Source organism: Rana temporaria, chromosome 4 (genome assembly GCF_905171775.1).
Source record: "Rana temporaria chromosome 4, aRanTem1.1, whole genome shotgun sequence".
NCBI classification, from domain to species: Eukaryota; Metazoa; Chordata; class Amphibia; order Anura; family Ranidae; genus Rana; species Rana temporaria.
In genome coordinates, this window is record NC_053492.1 from 272779184 (window position 1) to 272805492 (window position 26309).

General features: G+C 40.2%; 1 protein-coding gene across 2 annotated transcripts in view; it reads right to left on the bottom strand.

Moving 5' to 3' along the window:
- The window catches only part of ROS1 (ROS proto-oncogene 1, receptor tyrosine kinase), a 192350-nt gene that overhangs the window by 43216 nt on the left and 122825 nt on the right, over positions 1 to 26309 (bottom strand). For both annotated transcript variants that reach the window (XM_040350299.1, XM_040350297.1), the window contains 11 exons: positions 25030 to 25250; positions 21210 to 21354; positions 19222 to 19454; positions 18964 to 19137; positions 16561 to 16735; positions 14634 to 14751; positions 9571 to 9755; positions 7769 to 7852; positions 7551 to 7686; positions 2919 to 3081; positions 630 to 694 (listed from right to left, as the gene is read on the bottom strand). In XM_040350299.1, coding sequence (XP_040206233.1) covers positions 630 to 694; positions 2919 to 3081; positions 7551 to 7686; positions 7769 to 7852; positions 9571 to 9755; positions 14634 to 14751; positions 16561 to 16735; positions 18964 to 19137; positions 19222 to 19454; positions 21210 to 21354; positions 25030 to 25250 — 1699 coding nt within the window. The remainder of the gene's footprint in view (positions 1 to 629; positions 695 to 2918; positions 3082 to 7550; positions 7687 to 7768; positions 7853 to 9570; positions 9756 to 14633; positions 14752 to 16560; positions 16736 to 18963; positions 19138 to 19221; positions 19455 to 21209; positions 21355 to 25029; positions 25251 to 26309) is intronic.

Sequence of the window (26309 nt, forward strand, 5' to 3'; positions counted from 1 at the left end):
CTAAAAATGTATCTGAATCAACGATTAAGCCTCCTGGTCTGCTCGTTTGTTTCTGATTAGTGTCCCAGGAACACTGCAAGCCTATGGAGCGTGGGATGTCAGCGGTGACATCCGACCCGATCCGCTAAAATCAGACGTATAGCGATACGCCGCCATCCGCCCATGGCGGATCGGATCGGGTGAGATCTGATGAAAACGGACATGCTGTCCGTTTTCATCAGATCTCTCCATAAGAGACAGCGGCGCTCGACAAGCCCCTTCCCGCTCAATGAGCAGAGAGGGACCTGTCATCCGCCAGCTCAGCAGAGATCAGTGGAGAGATCTCCTGCTGAGCTGGCGGAATCTGTAGCGACGTAGTCTGCCTCGTCTGAATGAGGCTTAAGAGAGAAGTTCCTTTTGTATAGACAAGATAAGTGGCAACAATGCATTTTCATTTCTCAAATTAAATTTGCTTTAAGTAATTTTAACATGGATGTATGTTGCACCTTTGCCATGTCTTGACTGTAATTATCCTCCCTTTCTTAGGTAGTTTGTATGTGCACAACTATATTTATTGCCATGTTATCAGTTTACACAAGACAATTTAAATGACATCATATTAAAAGTGCAGTTATGATATTTGACTTTACCTCATCAAGTGGGCCTCTTTCAAAAATTCCACCTTCTCATTATCAGTTGCACCGCTCTTCAGAGTCTATTCAACACAACAGTAATAGAAAATGTGGTAACCATGAAAATCAAGGTATTTACACACATTATAAAGTTTGGCTATTGCACATTTATTCCAAAGCTATTTTGAACCCTTAGCCATATACCATGGTGCAAGTAATCTAAAAAGGCATATTTAAAAAAAGATTTTATTAAGGACTAAAAATGATTTTCCCCTCTTGATCGATCAATAAAGAAAAATAAAAAGACAATCCTAAAGGAACCTGTTAGGTGTTTGTCTCTTCATCCTTAGATGATTCCATCCAAGAGTAGACATACCATTTTAGCAGACTGCATCTGCACAAGTTCTATTTGGGATATAGGAGCCCTTTACATAAAATGTGGGTAAGGCAGACCTTTAATCTGCCATTTATTTTTGAAGGCAGATGATAAGTGGGAGTTATTCTTCATGATCCCCTAAGTGTATTTCTGGTCTGTAATATTCAAGTGGTATTAGGCAGTAAACACCTAACTTCCTGAGAGTCACTAAGACATGCAGGAGACTTCTCCATCCTTTAACACATTTTGAACATAAGGGAGTGCTTGAGTTCTGACCCCAGTTGTATAATTTCCAAAGTATTACAAATGCTACTCTTCTATTAGTCTATTAGTACATAGTAAGTAAGTGTTGGTAAATGGCAGGTGAGTGCATAGGGAAGGGCAATAATTGCTCCTGCACAGGATCTCTTTACGGACTATGGGGTTCATTTACTAAAGGTAAGTCCACTTTGCACTACAAGTGCACTTGGAAGTGCAGTCAATGTAGACCTGAGGGGAAGATCTGAAATGAGGTGAATCTCTGCTGATTTTATCATCCAATCATGTGCAAGCAAAAATGCTGTTTTTTATTTTCCATGTCCCCCTCAGATCTACAGCGACTGCACTTCCAAGTGCACTTGCAGTGCATTTGGAAGTACACAGTGGATTTGCCTTTAGTAAATAACCCCCAAAGTCCGTTGCTGGCTTGATCCTCCAAAAAAAAATATTACAGAACTGAAGCCTTGGCTTCTAGGAGATTTACATGTTCTTTTTGGTTAATTATCTTTGCCTTATCGGTAATTCCATGCACCAATACTACAATGAATTTCTGTGAAATGTATTAAGGGAAACTTGTACTGAAACGACTATGGAACCTGCCTACCGATAAAAAGTTAGTTGCCTCGTTGTTTATGGTTTAATACTTTCTGAATCATTACCTTGGACTAGGCATGCAGATGGTGAATTTAGAGTAAAGTCTGCATACTTGTTTTGGGCTAGTATTTTAGAAAGACCTGCAGCCTTTGGATTAGGATAACAGCCAGCCAGCTATTATTGTAAAAGGTGAGTTCAGCAATATCGCTTTTTGTATTTTCTTCATATAGGCTTCCTGTAATTCTACAACCTGAAGCCACAGCATAAATTTCTGTTTCTAAAATATAAAGCTGGACTCTGGGCACAGAGATAAATACACTCCTGAAATAAATTGTTTTACATATCAGTTGTTTATTACTACCAAGAAATGCTTGTGTTACAGTCATCCCAGTTAGACATCACAACCTGGTCAACAATCTGCACTGTAACAGCACCATTCGTCAGCAACCTCCTCTGTACTATCACTGGACCAATGAGAAGCAGAAGAGGCGAGTGTCCATCATCACCCAGCTCAAAAAATGTACTACTTTTTTGTGCTCCATTCTTATAGGACAAAGAATTGGTATCCACATGGCAGGTAGCCAGCAAACTTGTGGCTCTTTTTGCTAAGGTGATATAATATGTATACTGTACCTAGTGCCTAGTGCCCTAGTTACACTTGTATTTCTTAACCAAATAAAAAATTTAGCAATAGAAATTCCACTGGCAAATATGTTACATTTACAGACATCTACCACCTGTGAATAGGTTGATCAAGACTGTGTGTCAATCTGTACAACATGTTTTTTTTAAAGAACGCCTGTTTCTAAATTGCCCTCCCTTTGGTTTATTTCAGAGTCTAGTTTAGTTTGTATATGCAGGGACAGTTATTTCAATTATTCATATATGCTTGCATCAGAATGTAAAACTAGGTAGGAATCTTCCAAATATAACCAAATTAATTATAATTAACAGCTGCAAATCTGCTTTATTAAAGAGTGTAGACTGTTCTCTGTTCGAGCAGCAAAAAATATATTTTTTCCAAAATCGAAAATGTAAATTCAAATCTTTGCAGATTCTACAACTTCTGTTTGTAATACCTTGACTGCTACTTTGCTGGTCCCGGTCCCAGGCCCTAGAATATCTTTAGCAGTTCCTTCATACACTTCACCAAAGGCTCCGCTTCCCAAGAAATCACAGAGGGTTAAATTCTCCCGAGGAAAGCTAGGTAAGTTCTCCATTTCACTTTTTGTTGGCAAAGTACTGAAAAAAAAACTGCTGATTATACAGAATCAATTGTCATAATAATCAGTGACCAGCAGAAAATCCAAAAGTTGTTTTCAAGAATGAATGCTCAGAACTTTCCCCAGAAACGGATTAGGTTTCTGAAATGAACACATGCCAAATTATCCCATATTGTTAAACAGCAGAAAAAAATAATAAAATGTTACTTCAAAATAAATAATAAATGAAAAGACACAATAATTTTATATAATAATGGGCTATTGTTCACAGCCACAGGAATAAAAATTCTATCTCTGGGTCTCATGCTTGATGTTATCATTATGAAGCTTATTCCAGGCTTCTGGTTCACTGCAATTTAATGTAGGTTCTCCAGATCTAGGGATAAAAGTTGTTCTCCAATATTTAAAGAATTACTGTTCTATTGTCCAGGCTAGGAAATAGCAGATGAATGCCCAAACTTCTACCCATTTGGCCCCTTGTTCGGTGTTAGCTGAGTATCATATATAGAAATAGTATTTATACTGCCTCTATATATGGCAGCTTCTCACTGTCAATCAGTAGTTCTGTCAACTGTCAGTACCCACTGTGTCCCTAGCAATCACTGCCTTCACTATTACATTGGCTTGCATAGCCAGGAATCGACAATCACATAAGAAAATGGGTGGGGATAATGGTCACACCACTGCCCAAATATGGTCACTCTTCATATTACCTTATATAGCTGACCACAGCTCGAGGAGTTGTCATTTGGCAAGCAGTACTGTATGGATTGGTCATGTGTTTGCCAGGTTTCTAATATTGGTGAGTTGGTGGCTGGCATTGTGACAATGGATTTACAAAGGGGCTTTTTTGGGGGAAATTATTATTTTTTAATAAAGTAATTGACAAACGTTTGGATGTCTTTATTTCTAGTTTGTTTTCTTTTTGTGAATGAGTAGGGGTACTACGCACCCATACTGGTTCACATGGGGGGTATCTGGGGCCCCTTTATTTTTAGAGAGCACCTCCAGATTTGCTTAAGCAACCTCTCCATGGGACCCCCACAACCACTGGGCCATGGTTCTGGTGAAAAGACCCTTGTTCCCCTAAACATGAATGTTATGTGACCTGTATGGTTCAGGGGGGTTTATCCCCTCCCCCCATTCCTGGCCAGCTAGGCTGTATCCTCAGATTAAGAGTCCGGAATGAATTTTTAGGGGGACCTAATGCATTTTGTATTAAAGAAACAGCTCAAACAGAATCCAGAACAGTTTGGCTTATTCCTAGTCTTGACATGTTGGATCACCATAAGGGCCATGTGCTTAGGTTGCAAGACAGTGAAGACCATACAGCATGGAAAGAAAATGCTGTAATTTTTTGTCATTGCTACGTAGTAAAAACATGGTAAAATGTGAAGCAACTTCAATGATCTCCTGTTAAAATTTACATAAACCCTAATGAAAAAACGTCTTTAATTTGCACCTTTTTGGTCTGTCAGATAGGTTGAACATATATAAATATGTTAAACATATTTTTTTATATCTGTATGGCAAGGGCAAAAATACCTGTGGATCTTGCCAGAGATTCAGTGAGCTTGTTCCTTTGGTTATGGAGATGAGGAGGGGGTATATTCAATAGTCTCAACATGGTTTCTGTCCTAGAATGACAATGTTGTTCCCCAATAGATATATAGTAGTGAGGAAGCATTGCCACCTTTGGACACGGAATTACCAGGTGAAAACAAAGAAAAAATCAAATGACACCACAACATCTAAGGACTGGTAATACACATTATATTGTATTTGTGTTCTTAGATTTAGAAACATTTTAGGTACAATTCCAGGAATTGCATACATATGCATAAACTTAGCGGTTTTCTAAATGGGCTTTCAATACATTGAGTTTTTCTTTATTTGTCTTTTTTCGTTTTTTTCCTTAGTTTTTTTGTTAAATCCAGATCTACTGTATAGCGTTACTCTCTTACCGGCTGGATCAACAGGTGAAAGTAGAGAAAACAAATGCAGCCACCACATATAAGGATTGGTACGCTGCAATAAATTCCTTTTTTGCTTTTGAGTTTAGGTACACTTTACCTGAATCTGGCTCTTGTCAAATACATACAGTATTGATCTTGCTTAAAATTCAGAGCTGCCCTGTATACTGTCCACACTTCTGTGTTAACTCAAGGGGCCTGATTAGCTCTCGAAGTTTTAATTTAGACTACAGAGCAATTAGTCTTTTTGTTGTGAACATAAAAAGTAGGGACATGATTCAGTAGTTTAGCAAAAGAAAACTGGGCAGGGCTAACACTCAATTCACAAAAATGCTGTGAGTTGCTACTACAGAGGAACCAAGTGCATTTCTGGCACATCAACATACATGATTTCATATTGCAGGGTGATTCGCCCCACTCTCATGTATTTATTATGTTTTGCATTGATCTGCATTAGGTTATCATTCTTCAATAGTATGCTGACATCTAGTGTTAATTTCTGGCCACTTTAACTTGTTAACTTTGTGATAACGTTATTCCCCCATTAATTCCATGTTATTTCAGTCAGTGTTAGTTATTCACAGAGACAGGAAAGTCATTGACTTCTTACACTTCAGAAGACTGTAAAAGCATCATCTGTACTGCAATTGTCGGAAATAAAATTATGTTAGATTCAACTTCTGTGTCTTATTGACAAGTTAAGATGTCTGTGGATGGTGCCAAGTCAACAGGTGACTGTACACTAGACTAAGAGCCCTTTCACACGGGGCGGATCAGTAATGATCCGCCTCCGTGTGTCCGTCAGCTCAGCGGGGATCCTCCGTAAAATCCCTGCTGAACCGTCGGCTGACAGGGCAGTCCCCGCACACTGTGCAGGGACCTCCCTGTCTTTTCTCCGCTCTACCCTATGGGGGGATCGGATGAACACGGACCGTGTGTCCGTGTTCATCCGATCCGATCTGCAGACGGAAGAAAAAATATGATTTTCTTCCGTCCGCAAAATCTGAGCTTTGCGGAGGCGGGTGATTATGGGTGTCAGCGGATGTTCATCCGCTGACACCCGCAATCACATAGGGACCAATGTATGTCCCGTTTTCATCTGCAAACGGATGGATGAAAATGTGGACATACGGTCCGCAAATGTGAAAGGGGCCTTAGTCCAAGGAGATATGTCAATGCATAAAGAGGCATTTAAAAAAAGAACACAGGGTCTTTAAAGGGATAAAACACTGGGCAAGTGAGTAAGTTCAGGTATTTGAGAAATATGCTTAAGAAGTTACAGCTGTCATTACATAAATGTATACACAATCTCCTGTGCTGTGCAACACACCACCATACATACGCAGTCTATGATATATCACAGACCCTTTAACCACTTGCCGACCAGTGCACGCTGATATACGTCGGCAAAATGGCACAGACAGGCAAAAGGGCATACAGGTACGTCCCCTTTAAACTGCCATCGTGTGGTCGCGACGCGCTGCAAACTCCGTGACCGCGCCCGCAGACCCGATCGCCACCGGTGTCTAGCGATCGGGTCACAGAGCTCAAGAACGGGGAGATGTTGTGTGTAAACACAACATCTCCCCATTCTGCCTAGTGACACTGTCACTGATCGTGTTCCCTGTCATCGGGAACAACGATCAGTGATGTGTCACATGTAGCCACGCCCCCTACAGTAAGAATCACTTCCTAGGGAACACTTAACCCCTTCAGCGCCCCCTACAGGTTAACCCCTTCACTGCCAGTGTAATTTTTATAGTAATCAGTGCATTTTTATAGCACTGATCTCTGTAAAAATGACAATGGCCCCAAAATGGTGTCAAACGTGTCTGATGTGTCCGCCATAATGTCACAGTCACGATAAAAATCGATGATCGCCGCCATTACTAGTAAAAAAAATAATTATTAATAAAAATGCCATAAAACTATCTCCTATTTTGTAGACACTATAACTTTTATGCAAACCGATCAATAAACACCAAAAATATGTAGAAGACTACGTATCGGCCTAAACTGAGAAAAAATATGTTTTTTTAATATATTTTTGGTGGATATTTATTAAAGCAAAAAGTAAAAAATATAGAATTTTTTTCAAAATAAAAACCACAGAGGTGATCAAATACCACCAAAAGAAAGCTCTATTTGTGGGGAAAAAAGGACGTCAATTTTGTTTGGGAGCCACGTCGCACGACCGCCCAATTGTCAGTTAAAACGACGCTGTGCCGAATCTCAAAAAGTGGCCCGGTCATTTAGCAACAAAATGGTCTGGGCTGAAGAGGTTAAAGTAAATATATAATTATGTCTTTATGTTATTTTAAAAACAAAAGATGACTGGCCTAGAGTATGGCATTTATTTATGGGTGTGGATTAACGTATACATTTTTTGGGGCCTATAAGCTAGTGGGATGTTGAAAAAACATGTGAGCATTTCAAACAAATTATAACTATAACTATGCTGTTTAATACATATTCCATACAAACATTTCATATAAATTCTAATTACACTGTTTACCTGACAGCATAACATGCATTTGCCAATCCAACTGCATAGGACAACCCTCGAAGTTTAGCAAGTTCTTTGTCTTCATAAATAATACATATTTCATCTTTCTTGTCAATAGACTTCTGCTTGAATTTCCGGTAGGCCACTAAGGAAAAAATGTATTAATAAATATTAATAAATGCTTCCCCACCCAAATATCAAACAATATAACTTGAATTTGTACATACCAATGGCAGCTACCAGAAGCAGGACCAGAAGGAAGCCTAAAACACAGCCAACAACTATTGCAACCACATTGGAAGAACCATTCTCTGAGAAAAGTAAAATGAAAAAAACAAAAATGAATATATGCAAACAAACAAAAACCTTCTGTCATGGTGCAAGCACACACAACTGCTATAAATGCGTACAACAAATACATACTTCCCAACAGCAGTGGCCAAAATTGGGGAAGCTAAAGTGTTCTCATATTTACCAAGAATCATCCAAAGTCAATCATATATGGGCAACCACCCACTCTTTTCAGAATCGCAAGCATGAAATTGAACTATTTAAATTTGTCACTGGAAATTGCTATGACTCATTTAGTATACCCTGAACAAGCATGAAAGAGAGAACACCACAAAAGTATTATTACTGTAGGAAATGTCATACTTGTCATCCAGAAAGTACATTGCATAATACCTGCCATTCAGAAAATTTGCAAGGAAAATTAAACCAGAGAAATAGTTGCGTCTGTTTTGGCAACACAAAGGATATCAATTCTCACTGCAAGAACAAATGTAAGCACAACTGCAGCAGTAATTGAAAAGTTCATTGGATATTGGAATGCCTCATTGACAATGTTTGAAAAAATATACTATGCATCAGCCAGTAAAGTAAGGTATGCTCAGACATCCTTACATCATTTCCTGTGTTCTCTGTAAAATTGGTACTTTGGTTGAGTTTAGATAGTCATGACAGCAGCATCAATTCTATAGTTGCAATCACAAAGTATGGGAACATTTTATTGTTAGTAAACTGATGATTCTGTAGCATATGTTTCCTACAAAATGACAATGACACAAATGTTTCTTAAAACTGACCACGGTGTGTTCTACTGCTTAGTAAGGTTCGTTTTGAATAAGGAATCAAATGGGGGCTAGCAGGAACACCAGGGATTTCACACAAAGGAAGCAATACAAAAAGAACAGGATACTTTCTCATACAAGTACATGGCACTGTAGGCACATACCGTGTCTCCCCGAAAGTAAGACCTACCCCAAAAATAAGACCTAGTATTATTTTCTAGGAGGGCTGCAATATAAGCCCTACCCCTGAAAATAAGCCCTAGTTTAGAATGCTTGTAAAATCCTATTATCCACTCTATTACAGTAGTATATAATGTACAATGTGTGTCTTTCTGTAATTTAATTGTGGGGAAGAGAGCTCCGGTGGGTCACAGAAGAGCAGAGAGGCCCTATAACGAAGGTAGTTGGCACAATTATATTACAGAAACACACACATTGTACATTATATACTACTGTAATAGAGTGGATTATTGGATTTTACAAGCATTTTAACTCAGTTCACACTGGGGATTCCTGACAGGCAGGAAGGGAGAGAAGGAGAGAACACAGCACATTACATGGTAAGACCTACCCCCGAAAATAAGCCCTACTGTGTTTTTTGTTGCCAAAATTAATATAAGACCCAGGCTTATTTTCGGGGAAACACGGTATCAGGAATATGAAGTGTTGGGATAACAAACGCTTTATTGCATTTTACTGATGCTCATTTCCATTTGGAATCAAAATTTTAAACTCTACATTTAGAACTATATATTCTGTATATAGTTTAGAACTTGGAGCACATTACAAATTTTAATCTCTTACTAAATTATTATAAGCAAAAGCAGAGTGCACTAAGATAAGGTAATCAGCTGGTAAAACATCTTTACATTAAAGTTTTTCATAAAATATTAAAACACGACTAAAGTACAGTAGTTTGTTTTCAGTTGTCATTTAGTATTAGAAAAGTAAAAACTGACCTTTATGTAACAAAATATTTTCACTAGTGTCGCTGAAATCTCCGAGCCCTAGAAGGTTGGCTGCCACTGCTCTGAATTGGAATGTTCCACTCATTGTCCTAGACTTCCATATGCAAATGTTACTGCAAGAGCCCTTGTATGCCAGCGTCCATGGCTCTGTCACTTTGGCACCAGAAGCCACCTCCCTAAAAATACATGCAATTGGCAAACTGAGAGTTGTCATCAAAATTAATCACTAAAGAAATCAGAATGCATATAGAACACAGGTTTAGAAAATAAGTAAAATGTTTCATATTTTCATTTTCACCTTCCTGCCAAGTATGAACATTTTCATTTTTACGCTGGTCAGGAAAGTGAATTTGCACCTTTTTATACAACACAATACAATTACATTTATATAGCACTTTTCTCTTTTGTTTTATGGGTATATATATTTCAAGTAGTGGTTGTGATGCACAATGTCTGTGATCGGTGCCACACACCCACCCCTGAATGCTTGCCAAGCTCTACTGTATGGAGGAGTCCATACAGCCGCTATTTTGATACATAAGCACCATACATTTCTGTATTAGCTAAATTATGTAACTACTACTTTTGCTGGACAACTTGGACTGTATTTTAAGGCGAATATAAAGGTCTGTAAAATAAAATAAAAAAAAGAAATCAGAATTTACAAATAATTACGCCCCTCCCCCCCCCAATGTCTTCTGGGAAACACACAGGTTCCAGAAGACAGCGGGGACCAGTTAGGATGCACAGTGCAACTCGCGCATTGAGCAGTAGGGAACCTTTAAGTGAAGCTGCAATGCTTCACTTTCTGATTCCCTCACCCCGGATGGTGACAGGGGCAGCCGAGACGGGCGATTGCTCAGCTTCGGCTGCTGAAATCGCGGGCACCCTGGACAGGTAAGTGTCCATTTTTTTAAAGTCAGCAGCTGCAGTATTTGTAGCTGCTGGCTTTTAATATGTTTTTTTTGGTGGACCTCCGCTTTAAAGTAGCAAGTGACAGAATCTATACATCATTTAAGCTTTTTTAAATTAACTACATATATAGGTGGTTTTTAGCACTGTTAGCCCATCACTGGTAGTTTTGCGCACTGGTTATTTGCGCCCAAAAACAATATTGGATAAAGTGTTTGACCAAGTATACTTGGCATCTAACCTTAATGTACCCCTTAAAGAGGTAAACCCATCAATTTACCAGTTTAAAAAAACAGCAACATTCCCAGTATGACGGGAAGGCTAACTGTCACATTGGTTGTGCTCTCAACCAAACTATTAAACCATCCAATGGCTGATGTTAATAACTGATCACATGTGCAGCATCATAGCAGTTGAAGCTTCCTTGGCTTCCTTGGCTGAAAATGATAAGAGGGTTTACTTCCTCTTTAACTTTCCCCCCTGGCTGTATTCCCGAGTCTGACTCGGGGTAAGATTTTTATACCAAAATTGGTATCCCCGAGTCAAACTCTGGCTCGCCACGCTGCAGCCAGAGACAAAGTTACTTACCTTGTCCCTGGATCCAGCGATGCCGCCGCACTGTGTGAGCGAGCAGGACCTTGCTTGATTCACACAGTGTCCTCCTGTGCCGCCGATCTCCGTTCCCTGCGACGTTACGATGCACGGGGCGGAGAACGGCGCCAAATTCAAAAAGGTAAACAAACACATTACATACAGTATACTGTAATCTTATAGATTACAGTACTGTATGTAAAAAATACACACACCCCTTGTCTCTAGTGGTCTGCCCAGTGCCCTACATGTTCTTTTATATAATAAAAACTGTTCTTTCTGCCTGCAAACTGTAGATTGTCCAAAAGTGTCCCTTTATGTCAAAAATGGTTTTAGAGCAGCTAGAAAACAGCGATAATAAATTATAATCACTTGCAGAATTGTGCGATAGCGATTTGTGGGGAAATTTGTCATAAAAAAATTTAAGTGAGTTATTCCTAAGAATTACAGGCCTACAGTATAAAACGCCAAATTTCCTTGCAAATAATGGTACCGCTTTCAGCACCTTTTTTCTGAAATAATCATACCGCCAGGGGGGTTAAAGTGTTTGCAAACCCCATATATGAAAGTTGACCTAAGAACATACATCTGCAGTGTTTACTTATCTCTCTCCAAAGCTCTAAATACCATTTCTCTCTGGTTCTTCGTTCCTCTATTGTCAGCAGAGTCAATTCTGACAAGTTCTACGACACATGATAAAACAGCAGCTGCAAATTTGTGTCGAGAGGGAACTTAGAGGTAGATAAGCAGAGAAATTGTCTATTCAGACTACAGTTCTGCATGTTCCTTTGTTCCTCTGCCTATGTGGAGGGGGGATGTGTGCCTTTCCTCCAGTCACCTCTCACACAGTGTAAGCCCAGACTCCCCACCCACTGCTGAAAGAGGAAGAAAGATTTCTAACACAATCTGTACATTCCAAAGATTGTAGAAAGGGGAAGACAGCAGAAATACAAGTAAAGATTATTTAGGAGACTTCACTGAGTATATGTGAGGGTTTACATCCACTTTAATGTTCTAGCTAAACCTATCCTCACTTGAGCCTTATGCCACGTACACACGGACGTTTTTCTTGTCCTAGAGAAAAACAAAGTTTTTCTCGACGTGATTCTTGTCAAGCCTGCCTTGCATACACACGATCATGGAAAAAAAATGCTGGAGCAAAGCGCGGTGACGTACAACACGTACAACGGAACTATAAAGGGGAAGTTCCATTCAGATGGCGCCAATCTTTGGGCTGCTTTTGCTGTTTTCGTGTTAGTAAAAGTTTGGTGAGAGACGATTCACGCTTTTCAGTCTTCGTGCTTTTCAATCTGTTACAGCGTGACGAATGTGCTATCTCCATTACAAACGCTAGTTTTACCAGAACGAGTGCTCCCGTCTCATAACTTGCTTCTGAGCATGCGTGTCGTTAAAGCCTACACACGACCGTTTTTTTCACGACTGGAGCCCAGACACGGACGTTTTTAATGACATTAAAAAAAAAAAAATTCACGTCATGAAAAACGGTCGTGTGTACACGGCATTACAGCTTATTTTAATCCCGAAAAGTAACCCAGAAAACCTATCTTTCCTCCTATTGCTTCAGATTAAGGTAGCGGGAAAGGCCAAAAAAATCCACATTTTAAACATTACCTTCCCATTACCCTTACACTTGCTTTATACCATTTGCATGAATCTCATATATCTTTATTTTTTTGTTTCCTTTTAAACAAAGCCCTATTGGGTGTGCCTGTGGACAACAGCACTGACTCCAGTGACATCATACTACCGGCCTCACCGGTCTCCATTGAGCTAAGGTGTTATCAAGTTGAGAGAGTTACCACCCACCAGGTGCGTCAATAGACATACCCTCCAGAGCTTTGCTGTCATGTCACCACTTGGAAGATCATTTTAAAAAGGTACTTCTATTGAGGTATCTTACAAATTGTACACAGCAGGTTAAGTAGCCTTATACATTTAAACTAGTCTAGTGTTTCTGTCTCTAGAAAAGTTGAACTTCTGAATACATTTCTGCTGCAGCCACAGGAAACTTAGAACTCATTCGGGCATGATGTAACAAAAATATGTCATAGAGTAGAGTTAAATTTTGCTGTAATTGTCATGAAGAGCAGTAATGACATGCTACCTCTAAACAATTCTGAAAAAGGATTTTCTTTTATTGATTTGGATAAAATTAAATAACTGAACACATTTTTGTATTTTGCTAAAGTAATTCTTAAACAGTAATAGTATATGTTATTTGTTTTATGCCTTGTACACATGATCGGAATTTCCGTCGGGATAAACTCAGACGGATTTTTCTGACGGAATTTCGTTCAAGCAGTCTTGCATACACACTGTCACACCAAATTCCGACCGTCAAGAACGCGGTGACGTACAACACTATGATGAGCCGAGAAAAATTAAGTTCAATGCTTTCGAGCGTGCTTTGACTTGATTCTGAGCATGCATGTTTTTTTCTCCGTTGGAGTTCCATACAGACAAACGGAATTTCCGATAGAAATTTTTCTTTCTAAGTCCTTTGGAATTTCCGAACGAAAAACTCTGATGGGGCACACACACGGTCGGAATATCCGATGAAAAAATTCCGTCTGACTTTATTCATCGGAATTTCCGATCGTGTGCGAGGCATTAGATGTAAAGTGGACTTGTCACATACCTAAGCAGTTCTAACTGAACATGTGATGGCGTGGGATCAAACTTAATTTTTATGAGGTAAGTTGAGATTTGCAAAATGATTCCACTGTCTATATCTCTGGGTTTACTGATTTACAAAGATACAGTATGTACTTTATACAGAATTCGCATTTAGGGTAAATGTGACTTTCCAGACTAGTGTTTCTGGGCAGAGAAAGCTGTGTATTTGGCTTTCTACGGATTGTGTATTTCTGGATTATTCAGTCCTGTGTCAGGGTTTTGCTAGACACCTGTAACCTGGTTGAGTGCACAGGTGTGCAAAGTCGCTATATTCCAAAGTCGTTATATTCCAGGTCTGAGGATAGCTCAGAGCTCCCAGTTTGAAGACTGCTCCCAGTGGGGGAGATGTAAGGTCTCATTGAGGGGTCAGAGGGCCCAGCTAGAAGCCAAGAGGATCTCAGTTCCAGGAGTCAGGTCGGCTCCTATTGGGGTGTCAGGAGAATCCAAATCCATAGGCCAGAGGTGGGGCGCTGTGACTAAAGGCTATAAAGGCAAGTATCCAGGAGAGCTAGACAACACAGTTAGTGAAACTGGTAAGAGGTGTGAAGCGTAGTACTGCTGTTGAAGCTGAGCGAGCTTATGAGCCAGGTGGCTCTGCCAGGTGGCTCTGCATTTTCCAGCATTTGTATTCTGCTGAATATCCCCTGCGTAGGAAACCTTATATTGGACTTCTGTTTTGCTTTCTACCGTTTTAATAAAAGTGGACTACCAAGCACTTACTTACATACTTCCTGTATGGCGTGGACTCTTAAATTAACTAGCTAAGATGTGTGACATTCCTACTTTAAGCAGCAATTACATGAACAATCTGGCTGCATTCCCTTCTAAAAAAAAGTCCATACAGGTATTATTACCTATACTCTAAAATATTATAAGTCAGGTTACTTCCATTATCATCACCCATCTTCCACTGGATGGTGCTTTTATCTCCAGGAACAATCTGTGGAACTCCTGATTTGCCTGGGACCCCAGCTGAAAAGCAACAGATAGAAGATTGTATCCTATATTAAAAACTCATATTAATGTACTTTGCTTCCAATGGTCACGAAAAATGTGTCTATTGTAAACTAATGTACAAGCACTTTTACAAACAGTACAACAAAAGAAGCCTTACTTTGCTCTAAATGCTTTAAATGTTAGTATATATGGCACATAGAAGTTGTGTTCACTTTGAATACCCATGTGCTAGTAAATCCTGTCTTTAATTTTTTCCTGACACAAAATTGGGTATTTAAAGTGAACACAGATTCACCTTATTTAATAACATTAACTTTGGAGTATGAACATACACTCTGCAAAATGAACATTAACTTTGCTAGATGAACAGCCACTGCTCCTTTAGTAAAACAACCAAATAAACCTCATTCCCATAAATCCATAAAAAGTATCATAGACTCACTTTTGAATTCCAGCATGCCTCCACACCACAATTGTTGCTGCACTTATTTGTTTGGAACAGATACAAAAATGTATTGTCGGAGGCAGTCAACAGTGAAGGTCAGCACTACTGAGCTCCCTGCACAAAGACAGGCATAATGGCTGGGACGTTTTGTTGTGGGGTGGGTGGAACCTGATGGGGAAAGTTAGGACTAGTTCTCCATCAGGTCTGCTTGCTTTGTGATTGACAACAGTGGGTAAATTCTATTGCCGTTAGACAGCCCAATAGCAGCTATGGCATTCACCCTGGGCAAAAAAGTGTCAATAAAAAAAAATACACTAGACAGGTTGTTGACTCAACACTCTCTCCCGCTGTAATGCCGTGTGTACGGTGCGTAACGACTTATAAAGGCATGGGGCATGGTCACCAGGTGATGTCACCTGGTGACCTCGCCCATTGTGACGTCAGCGCCCCATCATGCCACCGGTGGTGACATCATAAGGGGCGGGGTCACCAGGTGACATCACCCGCTGACCACGCCCCATGCCTATATAAGTCATTGCGCACCACACACATGGCATTACAGTGGCAGAGAGCGTTGAGTCAACATTGGAAGAAGAACAGAGGGAAGAAGATGACGGAGAAGACCGGGCCACCGCTAGTAATAGAGCGGACAGAAGATAGCAGAGGAGTCAGGCTGAAGGCACCAGAGAGCGGTAGAGGAACCTGAGAGTGCAGAGAAGACTCCGGACAGGGGGAGAAGAAGCCGGAGAGAGTGGAGAAGTCGGAAGAAGACCCCCAGAGCTGCCTAATAAATTACTTTTAAAAAAACTCTAGTCTACTATGTTTTTTTATTGACAATTTTTTCCCCAGGTGAATGGGTAGGGGTAAGATGTACCCCATACTAATTCACATAGTTGGGGGCAGGGGGTGGGGGTTCCTCTCCCCTTCAGCCACTGTCACATTTAAAAGCAGCACAGCATGCTGTCCACCCACACAGCCGTGTCATTCATTCACAGTGATCTGTGAATGAATAAACTGCTGCAGAAGAGGGACTTGTAGTTTCAATAGACTGCTTTCTACAGCTTTAAAAACTGACAGCACATCCAGAGCACAAGCACAGAGCTGTAGGCAGTGTCTGCAGGAACCTGGCATTGCACCCGCAATCCACCAAGGGGTATTTGCTTTGTAAAGCTTCTGTGAAGAAATAAAATAAATACACTTTTTTTTTTCTGCAAAAACATGTGCATTTATTTATTTTTTACAACAATGAACTTAGCCTTTAAATGCCCTGGCATTTTATTTACAATTTCAAAGAGAGTTTACTGTCAATGTTCTCAGCAAAGAGGTTCACAATACAAATGCTTTGTTCGTTAAAAGCATTACAGTTCAGAGATTCCAACCTGCAGTCTTGAAGTTTGTTGGACTAGACACACTTTGAGCTCCAGTTGTAAAAACCACTGCAGTGCGTATGTTGTAATTAGCATTGGGAACAAGTCCTGTGGCTGTGCAGATATAGATAGATCTGCCTGTGCTGCAGGATACATCCATAGGTTTATACTGGGTTCCCAATTTTACCTAATTTTTAAAACACAAAGTTATAAATGGAAAAACAAAAGCATGTTGGAAAAAGTTACACGGTGATAGATCATTTTCAACAAAAGAAACACATTAATTTTTTATCTTCCTCCCCAAACACCATCACAACCAGACTATTTAGTACAATGTGAGCTAGCATTACAGCTATGAAATGTTCCATTCACTGCTTACAAAAAGATGCCCCTAAGTTATTAACAATTATCTCTGTTATGGCATTTTAACGTTTCATTCCTAGAAGTCATTGAAATCCACATGCCGAGGCCACATTGAGCAAAATGTGTATACAATAGTTAACATGACTTTAACTTAATGACCAATTTGTCTATTTCAATCATTTTTACATAGAGAATATAATGCATGTAATGTTTTTTTGGTATTCTATTTAATTATATGTTGAGAAATTTTGAAAATCGTATTATTTTTTCCCTCCATTTAAGTCCGTATAGGTTGAGATGCGATTTGTGCCTGAGCATCTTCTTTTTGCACACTATTGTTTGCATGTCAATACTGAATGGGTCACTTATGTGGTGTAAACCTTACAATAACGTTACACTACAAGTAGAGCATTTTTTTTTTCATTTTTTTTTACGAAGCTAAATGCTGTGAATGGGCCCATAGCATACAAATAAATTACATATCATTACATACAAATGCAAACATACATAAATTACATACAAAATATATACATATACATTATGGATCTGAATGCAGCAAATTGTGCGCCCATGTTTTCAAGCCATTACACCGTTAGGCCTCGTACACACGATAGGTAAAAAACAGAGGACAACGGTCTGATGGACCGTTTTCATCGGTCAAAACCGATCGTGTGTGGGCCCCATAGGTTATTTAACCATCGGTTTAAAAAAAGCCAACTTGCTTTAAATTTAACCGATGGATTCCTAACCTATGGGAAAAAAACGATCGTTAGTAGGCACAACCATCGGTTAAAAATCCACGCATGCTCAGAATCAAGTCGACGCATGCTTGGAAGCATTGAACTTTGTTTTTTTCAGCACGTCGTTGTGTTTTACGTTCTGACACGATCGTTTTTTTAACCGATGGTGTGTAGGCACGACTGACCATCAGTCAGCTTCATCGGTTAACCAACGACAGCGGTTCATCAGACCGTTCTCATCGGATGGACTGATCGTGTGTACGAGGCTTAACACAGAGACACACCTTCAGACTGCAGTGGCCTTTCCAAGCTGAATACTTTTTTCATGAATAAAGCTTCCAACCTTCATGTGATTACTATGTCATAGCTGACATAGTGATCACATGATTGGGAGCCACTCTGGATCCTGATCCTGATTGTAATGTAGGGACTGGAACTGTCATTGACATGGGGACACATATATTAACATTTCCTCAGAATGAAACATTGAGCAGGAAAAAGGTTATTCTACAGATCAATGGCCATAGGCGTGCGCACAGGGTGTGCCAGGTGTGCCCAGGCACACTCTAATCACCCTGTGCAGCACAGATTCCCCCTACTGCCCTGGCTCCCATCTTTCCCCCCGCAGTGCTCTGCCAGCTTCCCTCCTCTCCTATTGGATGTTGCTGCTGGGATGTTTTAGAAGTGGGGAAGGGGCCAGTAAATATGTAATTTACTGGCCCTTTCCCTTTCTGAATGAACATCGTGAGTGATTGGTAGTGTGTGTTTGGGCTTTGTGGTGCACACCCTAATGCAATAGCCTGCGCACACCTATGTCAATGGCAGATTGAATGTAGAGGTTGTAGTTGAGGTCAATCAAGATGACAGTCTAGATCAGCGATTTCCAACCTTTCGATCCGACGGACCACTAAAATCACAATTTTGAATCCTAACTAACATGAGTTTTACACACAATGCTCTGTCTCTCTGCCCTCCTCCCCCTGGATCACACTGCTGCCTTACACACACAATGCTCTGGCTCTTTGCCCCCCCCACCACACTCTGCATCACAATGCCGCTTTACACAGAATCATTGTTGCATCGCACCTCTTTATCCAGCCATGATCTCAAGCTCTGTGCTCCCTCCCACACTCTGTGATCAGCGCTACCATTGAAAGTCCCCTCCTTTTTCACCTCCCACTCTCTGCAGTACTCTCGTGCCTCCCTCTGAGTTCACAGGAGCTGGAACTACAGAGGAGGCATTGGGTATCAATGTGTGCTGACAGTAGATAAATACAGTAAGTAAAAAAAATGTAATAAAATAATAAGTCACCTTATTTTCTTCAAACCAGAATTCTTGTATGGGCTCTTCTGGAGCTGTCCATTCCATCACTGAACTGATATTCCCTGAAACTATATTATGTGGAGGTGCGGGTGACTTAAATGTTCTGGCATAAATGGCAGTACTTTCAGTGTACCAGTTCTCATCTGGGTGAAATGCAAGGACCTGATTAATTAAATGAATACCTCAGATTAATATATTGCAAATTTCTTAAACCAAATTATTTTCTTAAATTCAAATTAAACTTACCTTGAATTGATGATTAGTTCCACTTTTAAGATTCTTAAAAGTCCACAAAAGTTTTTCATCTGGAAATTCTCTTTGTCTTAATGGTACAGAAGGACTTGGAGGTGAATTGTCTACTTTGATCTGATATCGGATTAAATCAAGTGGACCATTTGGCTTGGAGGCTTCTACCCAAGTTATATTAACTAATGCGTCTGATAAAACTGTCACATTTATGAATGAAACTGCTTCTGGAACTAAGAAAATTGATAACTCACATTAGATGTCAGTATTCACAAGATGTTTTATAATATAAGTAAGTTGACAGTCCAATTTTTTTTTAAACTCTGCATAGGAGTAAAAAGGATAGCCAAGGTGTTTCGGGTTTACCGGTACTTCTTTATCAGGGCTTGTGCATGTGCAGGTTAGAAATAAGCTTGACTGAGAGTGGCTTTACTAGACTAGATCTCTCTAGCATAGATTACCTGCTCTGGGCTAGGCTATACAGGCTGTCAGTCTAGCTTTCTTTCAACCCACACCTGCATAAGTCCTGATGAAAGGGGAACTGGTTAAGCCACCGAAACACTCACTCACTCTCACTCTGCCAAGCTTACTACTGTGCTTTTTTTGGACCCATAATGACTCTGAGAGCAGCTTCTTAACTTAAAAATCTAAATACCGGTACATGCCAAAATCCTGATCCACTGCTTCCCCAACATATCTTAATTTAAGGCTCATTTTAAGGAAGGAATAATAAGATATTATGGACCTTAACAAAGTTTAGTTACCGGTTTATTACCAGCTATTCTCCAGGAAAAGACCCAGAGCTCAGTGTGCTCACATAAAATATAGTCTCCCAGCATGCCATCAGGGCCTGCCTCCCTGGGATTGGCCAGGGCTGTATCAATATTCATGCTGCCATCTGCATACTGTAGCTCCACACCTATATCCAGAAACATCTCAAGCTCTCTGGAAACAGAGGGTGCTATCAGGCTGGCAGCAACTGAGCACACTTAGCCAACTTAACTAGTGGAACGCACTATTCACACAAGTATAGTGAGAAAACTATGATTTACCCAACAAACAAACACAGCCACAATGGCTACAGGGTGGCAACTAAATATACCTATCAAACACATACTAATTCTATCTATCTAATCCTGGTACCTACCCAGGGTGGTGCTACACAATGTAATATCAACTTTACTTGTGGTATTGCTTTGATGAACCTGCTTTGCCCACACATTCAAGACTCCTGTGCAGATGTCTACTATAAAAAAAAGATTGATATAAAAAAAAGAGCCCAAATGCTACTTTTCAACCACTAATTACTGTCAGTATACATTTTAAAAGTACAACAATTTCCACATTGTTTCAGACTGTACTGGAACATTATGATATTGCTGTAGATTCACTTTAAATTGGACTTTGCATTGTGTAAGCTTAGGTTCACCCTAATGCGGTGTGAGTTGAATCCGTGAGATTTCAAAGAGCAGCTCTAGTGCAAGTTAGTACAGTTCTGAAGCCATTCTAATGCATTTTTGATGCGTATTGGATACAGTCAGTCAGTCTCTCTTTCTTTCCTAACATCAACCAGGGATAGGAGATAAGGAACAAAACTAAAACTTGCAGAAAATGTACTTGAATCGTTTTATCTTAGGATAGATAAGTGATAGGCATGCATTTCCATTTAAGTCTATCTAGCTACAAATCGCACCACACTGCACCAAACTTGTACAGGACCCTTTTTAAAATAGCATCGGAATCACACTACATATATGTGAATGGCCTCTATAGAAACCCATGTTAATTTACTTGTTATGCAATTCTATGCATTCTGGAACACATCAGTGTGAATCTGGGCAAAATCAGAAGGTAGCTACTGTATGTATTATACAGTATAGAGCCACTCTGCTCATCCAATATATACTTAAACACTGTAAAACAATACAGTTTTGTCTATGTCACTACTTGTAATAAACACATTATAAAATCATGGATTATATACTTACTACCATAATCAGTTTTTCCAGTAACAAGAAGATTTCTTGGCAGTTCAGCAAGCAAAAACGAGTAATAGTTTGTCACGCTCACTTCCATTTCATAATCTGAGAAAGGTTGTAACCCATGGATAAGTGCAATCTGATTCTGAAATTCCTGCCAGCACAGAGAAAATATATCCTTACCAATAGAAAGAAATGTATTTTGTACGGTGTTTACTACTTTGCTACATTATGTGTCCTTTCAGTCTGTATATTGCTAAAGTGTCTGAACTCTAATTCTTCTTTATTCACTTATGAAAAAATAAGGCCAAATGGTTTCCTGTGTGAATAAAATATACTAGCTAATTGTTTTTAAAAGTGACAAAGTGGTTTATTTTCAATGTTAGTAAATATGTTATAAACAAAAACAAAACAAAAAAACTTTCATCCATTCTACACACCATCTACAGAAAAATAGTAAAAGACAGACACAAATAAAATATCTCTAAAACCACTTAAAGAAGTTGTAAAGGTACAATGTTTTATCCTAAATACCTTAGTGCAGTCCTCCTTCACCTACCTCATCCTTCCATTTTTTAAATGTCCTTATTTCTTCTGAGAAATCCTCACTTCCTGTTCTTTTGTCTGTAAATACACACAGTAATGCAAGGCTTTCTCCCTGGTGTGGAGTGCCGTGCTCGCCCCCTCCCTTGGACTACAGGAGAGTCAGGATGCTCTCTACATTGCAGATAGAGAAAGAAGCTGTGTGTTAGTGGGCACGACACTCCACACCAGGGAGAAATCCTTGCATTACTCTGTGTAGTTACAGACAGAAGAACAGGAAGTGAGGATTTCTCAGAAGAAATAAGGACATTTAAAAGCAAAATCGAAGTATGCATTGCGGCATGCCCAGTAATTCACACCTCCTTGAAGTCTCTAAAACGTAGAGAGCGTCCTGCCGCACAGATGTAGTTCCCAGGAGGGGGCGAGCACGTCACTGACCACCGCAGTAAAGCCTCCCTTCACGGTGGTGATTTGCAATCAGACAAGCAGGAAGTGAACAGAACAGAGAAGAAATAGAGCAACTTCTGAGCAAAAACGAACAATAAGGAAGTGAAAAGATGAATGTCTGCAGGTAAAGGATGCTTATTATGAAAAAAAAAAATCCTTTACAACCACTTTAACCTTAATGCATTCTCTGCATTAAGGTAAAATAAACTTGAATGTGCAGCTCCCCCCTGCCCCTCCTAAAAAGGTATCTAGCAGAGGTGCTGTGCTCTCTCTCACACTCCTCACCAGACTGAGAGCAGTGGGAGCCATTGACTCATGCTGCTGTTAATCAAATAGCGGCTTGCTATGGTGGCACTCAGAAAGACAGGAGGAGCCAGGAGCACCGGCAGGGGACCCTAGAAAAGGAAGATTGAGGCTGCTCCGTGCACAGAGTAGGTAAGTATAACAAGTTTGTTACTAAAAAAAAGAACCTTTGCACCTTAAAGCGGAGCTCCTCCACTTGTTTGCTCACTCCCCCCCTCCACTGCCACAGTTGTGGGGAGGGGGAGCGGGTACCTCCTGGCCCCTCCTCTTTCCCCCTGTGACCTTCTGAAACGTGTGTGTGTGTCCCTGAAGAGGGCAAGACCATTCAGAAAGTTTAGCGTGACTCGTGCATGCACAGTAGGAAACCGTCTGTGAAGCCTAAAAGCTTCACTAACGGTTTCTCTTACTTGTAATGCCGGCCCATGCACCCAAAGCCGATAGGCGAATCGGCTTGGGGTGCCGATATTGCGGGTGTCCTTATATTAAAAGTTAGCAGCAAGAGTATTTGTAGCCACTGACTTTTAATTATTTTTTTTCCTCAGGCTGGCACACATCTTTAACCACTTCAGCCCCGGATCATTTTGCTGGTCAATGACCGGGCCACTTTTTGCGATTCGGTACTGCGTTGATTTAACTGACAATTGTGCGGTCGTGCGACGTGGCTCCCAAACAAAATTTACTTCCTTTTTTTCCTAAAAAAAATGATTTCTTTTGGTGGTATTTGATCACCTCTGCGTTTTTTATTTTTTGCGCTATAAACAAAAATAGAGCGGCAATTTTGAAAAAAAATGAATATTTTTTACTTTTTGCTATAATAAATATCCCCCAAAAATATATAAAAAAAAAAAAATTCCTCAGTTTAGGCCAATACGTATTCTTCTACATATTGTTCGTAAAAAAAAAAAAAAAATCGCAATAAGCGTTTATTGATTGGTTTGCGCAAAAGTTAAAGCGTCTACAAAATAGGGGATAGTTTTATGGCATTTTTATTAATATTTTTTTTCACTAGTAATGGCGGTGATCTGCGATTTTTATCGGTACTGCGACCTTATGGCGGACACATCGGACACTTTTGACACATTTTTGGGACCATTGGCATTTTTATAGCGATCAGTGCGGTAAAAATGCATTGATTACTGTAAAAATGTCACTGACAGGGAAGAGGTTAACACTAGGGGCAATCAAGAGGTTAATTATGTTCCCTCATTGTGTTCTAACTGAAGGGGGGTGGGATTGACAAGGGAAAGGACAGATCACTGTTCATACATTCAGTAATTTCTCCCCTTGAAAGAACCGGGAGCTGTGTGTTTAGCGATCGCTACCCTGTAGCTTAAAAAGTATCAGAAACATTATAAAATATGTTCTAAATCTACTTGTAGAAGAGGGAGGGGAGAGGAACCAGGTTTAAAGTGGTTGTAAACCTTTAAGCCTATAAAAAGGGTTACCTGTAGCTACCGTGAATATCTACTAAATTAGCTCATTATGCCTTTGTCTTTCAGTTTTTTTTTTGGGGGGGGGTTTACAACCACTTTAAATACTGTATGACCAAAGCATATCCCTCTATAGTGGGTACTTGTCTCAATTAAGAGCACTAAGTGTCATTTCTGTCTGTTCCCTCGTTCCTCTGCTATCAGCATGAATCACTTCTGACAAGTTTTCCTGACACCAAGAGTAAAAAAGTGATAAGGAGAAAGCTCCAGCAGATTGACCTAGCTGAGAGAAATGTCAGGTTGGTCATTAGCAGGATATGCTGTAACAGGGTTGTGTAAATCTCAGGATTAGAAGAAAACAAATATATTGACAGGTTCAACAGTTCCCACATACCGTATATACTCGAGTATAAGCCGACTTTTGAAGCACATTTTTTATGCTGAAAAAGCCCCCCTTGGCTTATACTCGAGTGAAGGTCTCCCGCTGTGTCAGTCTTAACTGTTCAGCGGCCATCCACTGTAACAAAGCCCCACCTCCCCCTCGTCCATGATAGACGAAACACTGAACACTGATAACAATGCTGGGAAACGGAATCAGTGTTACGTCTATCACGGATGAGGAGGAGGTGGGGCTTTGTTACAGTGGATGGCTGCCGACTGCAATTGCATGACACAGCGGGAGATCAAAGGTACATGAGGCTGCAGATGGGCATAGTGAGGCTGCAAATGGGCACTGTTGAGGCAGCAGATGGGCACAATGAGGCTGCACAGTGAGGCTGCAGATGGGCACATAGAGGCTGCAGATGGGCACAGTGAGGCTGCAAATGGGCATAGTGAGGCTGCAAATGGGCATTGTTGACCCTCTTTTCCACTTACAGTAGCTGTTACATTTCCCATCCTAGGCTTATACTCGAGTCAATACGTTTTCCCATTTTTTTGTGGTAAAAATAGATGCCTTGGCTTATATTCGGGTCGGCTTACACTCAAGTATATACGGTAAGTATTTCAGTGGTGTATTTAGCTGTTTATCTGGTGCCCAACTTTTCTAATCTTACTGTGTTAATATTGTATATGAAAATTAGCAAAATTAACCCATCTTATCTTACTTGTGTGCTTCTACTGATGATATTTGCAGACTTGACATGCTCCTTACGTTTGCCATCTTCGAGTTTTCTAGATTTTACTATGTATGTTGGCGTGCTGCTCATTATTAAAGGGCAGCCTAAATTATAACTAACTGGAGGCAGTAGTAAGGTTAGGCTGGTATTGGTAGAGTTCAGTACAACTGGTATAGAGGTAAATAATGCCAGCACCAGGCATTCTTTGTCTGTAAAAAAAATAAACAATTTTAAGATGCAAGTCTAAGCAAGGATAATGTGTTAGAGATCACTAGAGTTTCTGGGTAATGGTACCTTTTTTTTCAGTGCACAGTGTTTTCTATATATTTTGCTATTCATTTTTTATTATTCATTTTTTATGTGCAGGAAAAACAAAGAAAATATTTAACTTTTTTATTCAGGTAAATATGAAATATTGTACAACTGCATAGTAAATATAAGTCTGGTGTTGTTGGGCATCGTTCTTATGATAAATTGCATATTTTTTTTTAATTAACAAGATATTTAACCAAGTAATTATTTGTAACAAAGGTAGGTGCGAAGGTCTAATGCAATCCTTTGCCAGGCCTGGTTTACACAATCTCCAACATGTTTTAATGGAGATCACAGCTGCTTGCTCTGCTGTCTCTTAGTGCTTACACCTAAAAATGAATACTGTAGAATGCCAAGTCACGGGATCAGTCTACACCTTCAGGCCCCATACACACGAGAGGATTTATCCGCAGATACGGTCCAGCGGACCGTATCCGCGGATAAATCCTCTCGAGGATTTCAGAGGATTTCTATGCGATGGCGTGTACACACCATCGCATTGAAATCCGCGCTGAAATCCTCTGCCGATGACGTGTCGCGCCGTCGCCGCTATTATGACGCGGCGACGGGCGCGACGCTGTCATATAAGGAATTCCACGCATGCGTCAAATCATTACGGCGCGTGCAGGGAATCCCTTTAGACGGATGGATCCGGTAAGTCTGTACAGACGAGCGGATCCATCCGTTGGAATGGATTCCAGCAGATGGATTTGTTGTGCATGTCAGCAAATATCCATCTGCTGGAAATCCATCCCAGGGGAGATTTATCCGCGGATAAATATCCGTTGGCGTGTACACACCATAGGATCTATCCGCAGAAACCCATTTGATGGGATTTATCTGCGGATAGATTCTATGGTGTGTATGGGGCCTCACACATAGCAGTAGCTGAAAAAAAACTCAGTTTGCCTGGCATTATGACCGAATGGCTAATGCTGTAAAAAGATGACCCATCA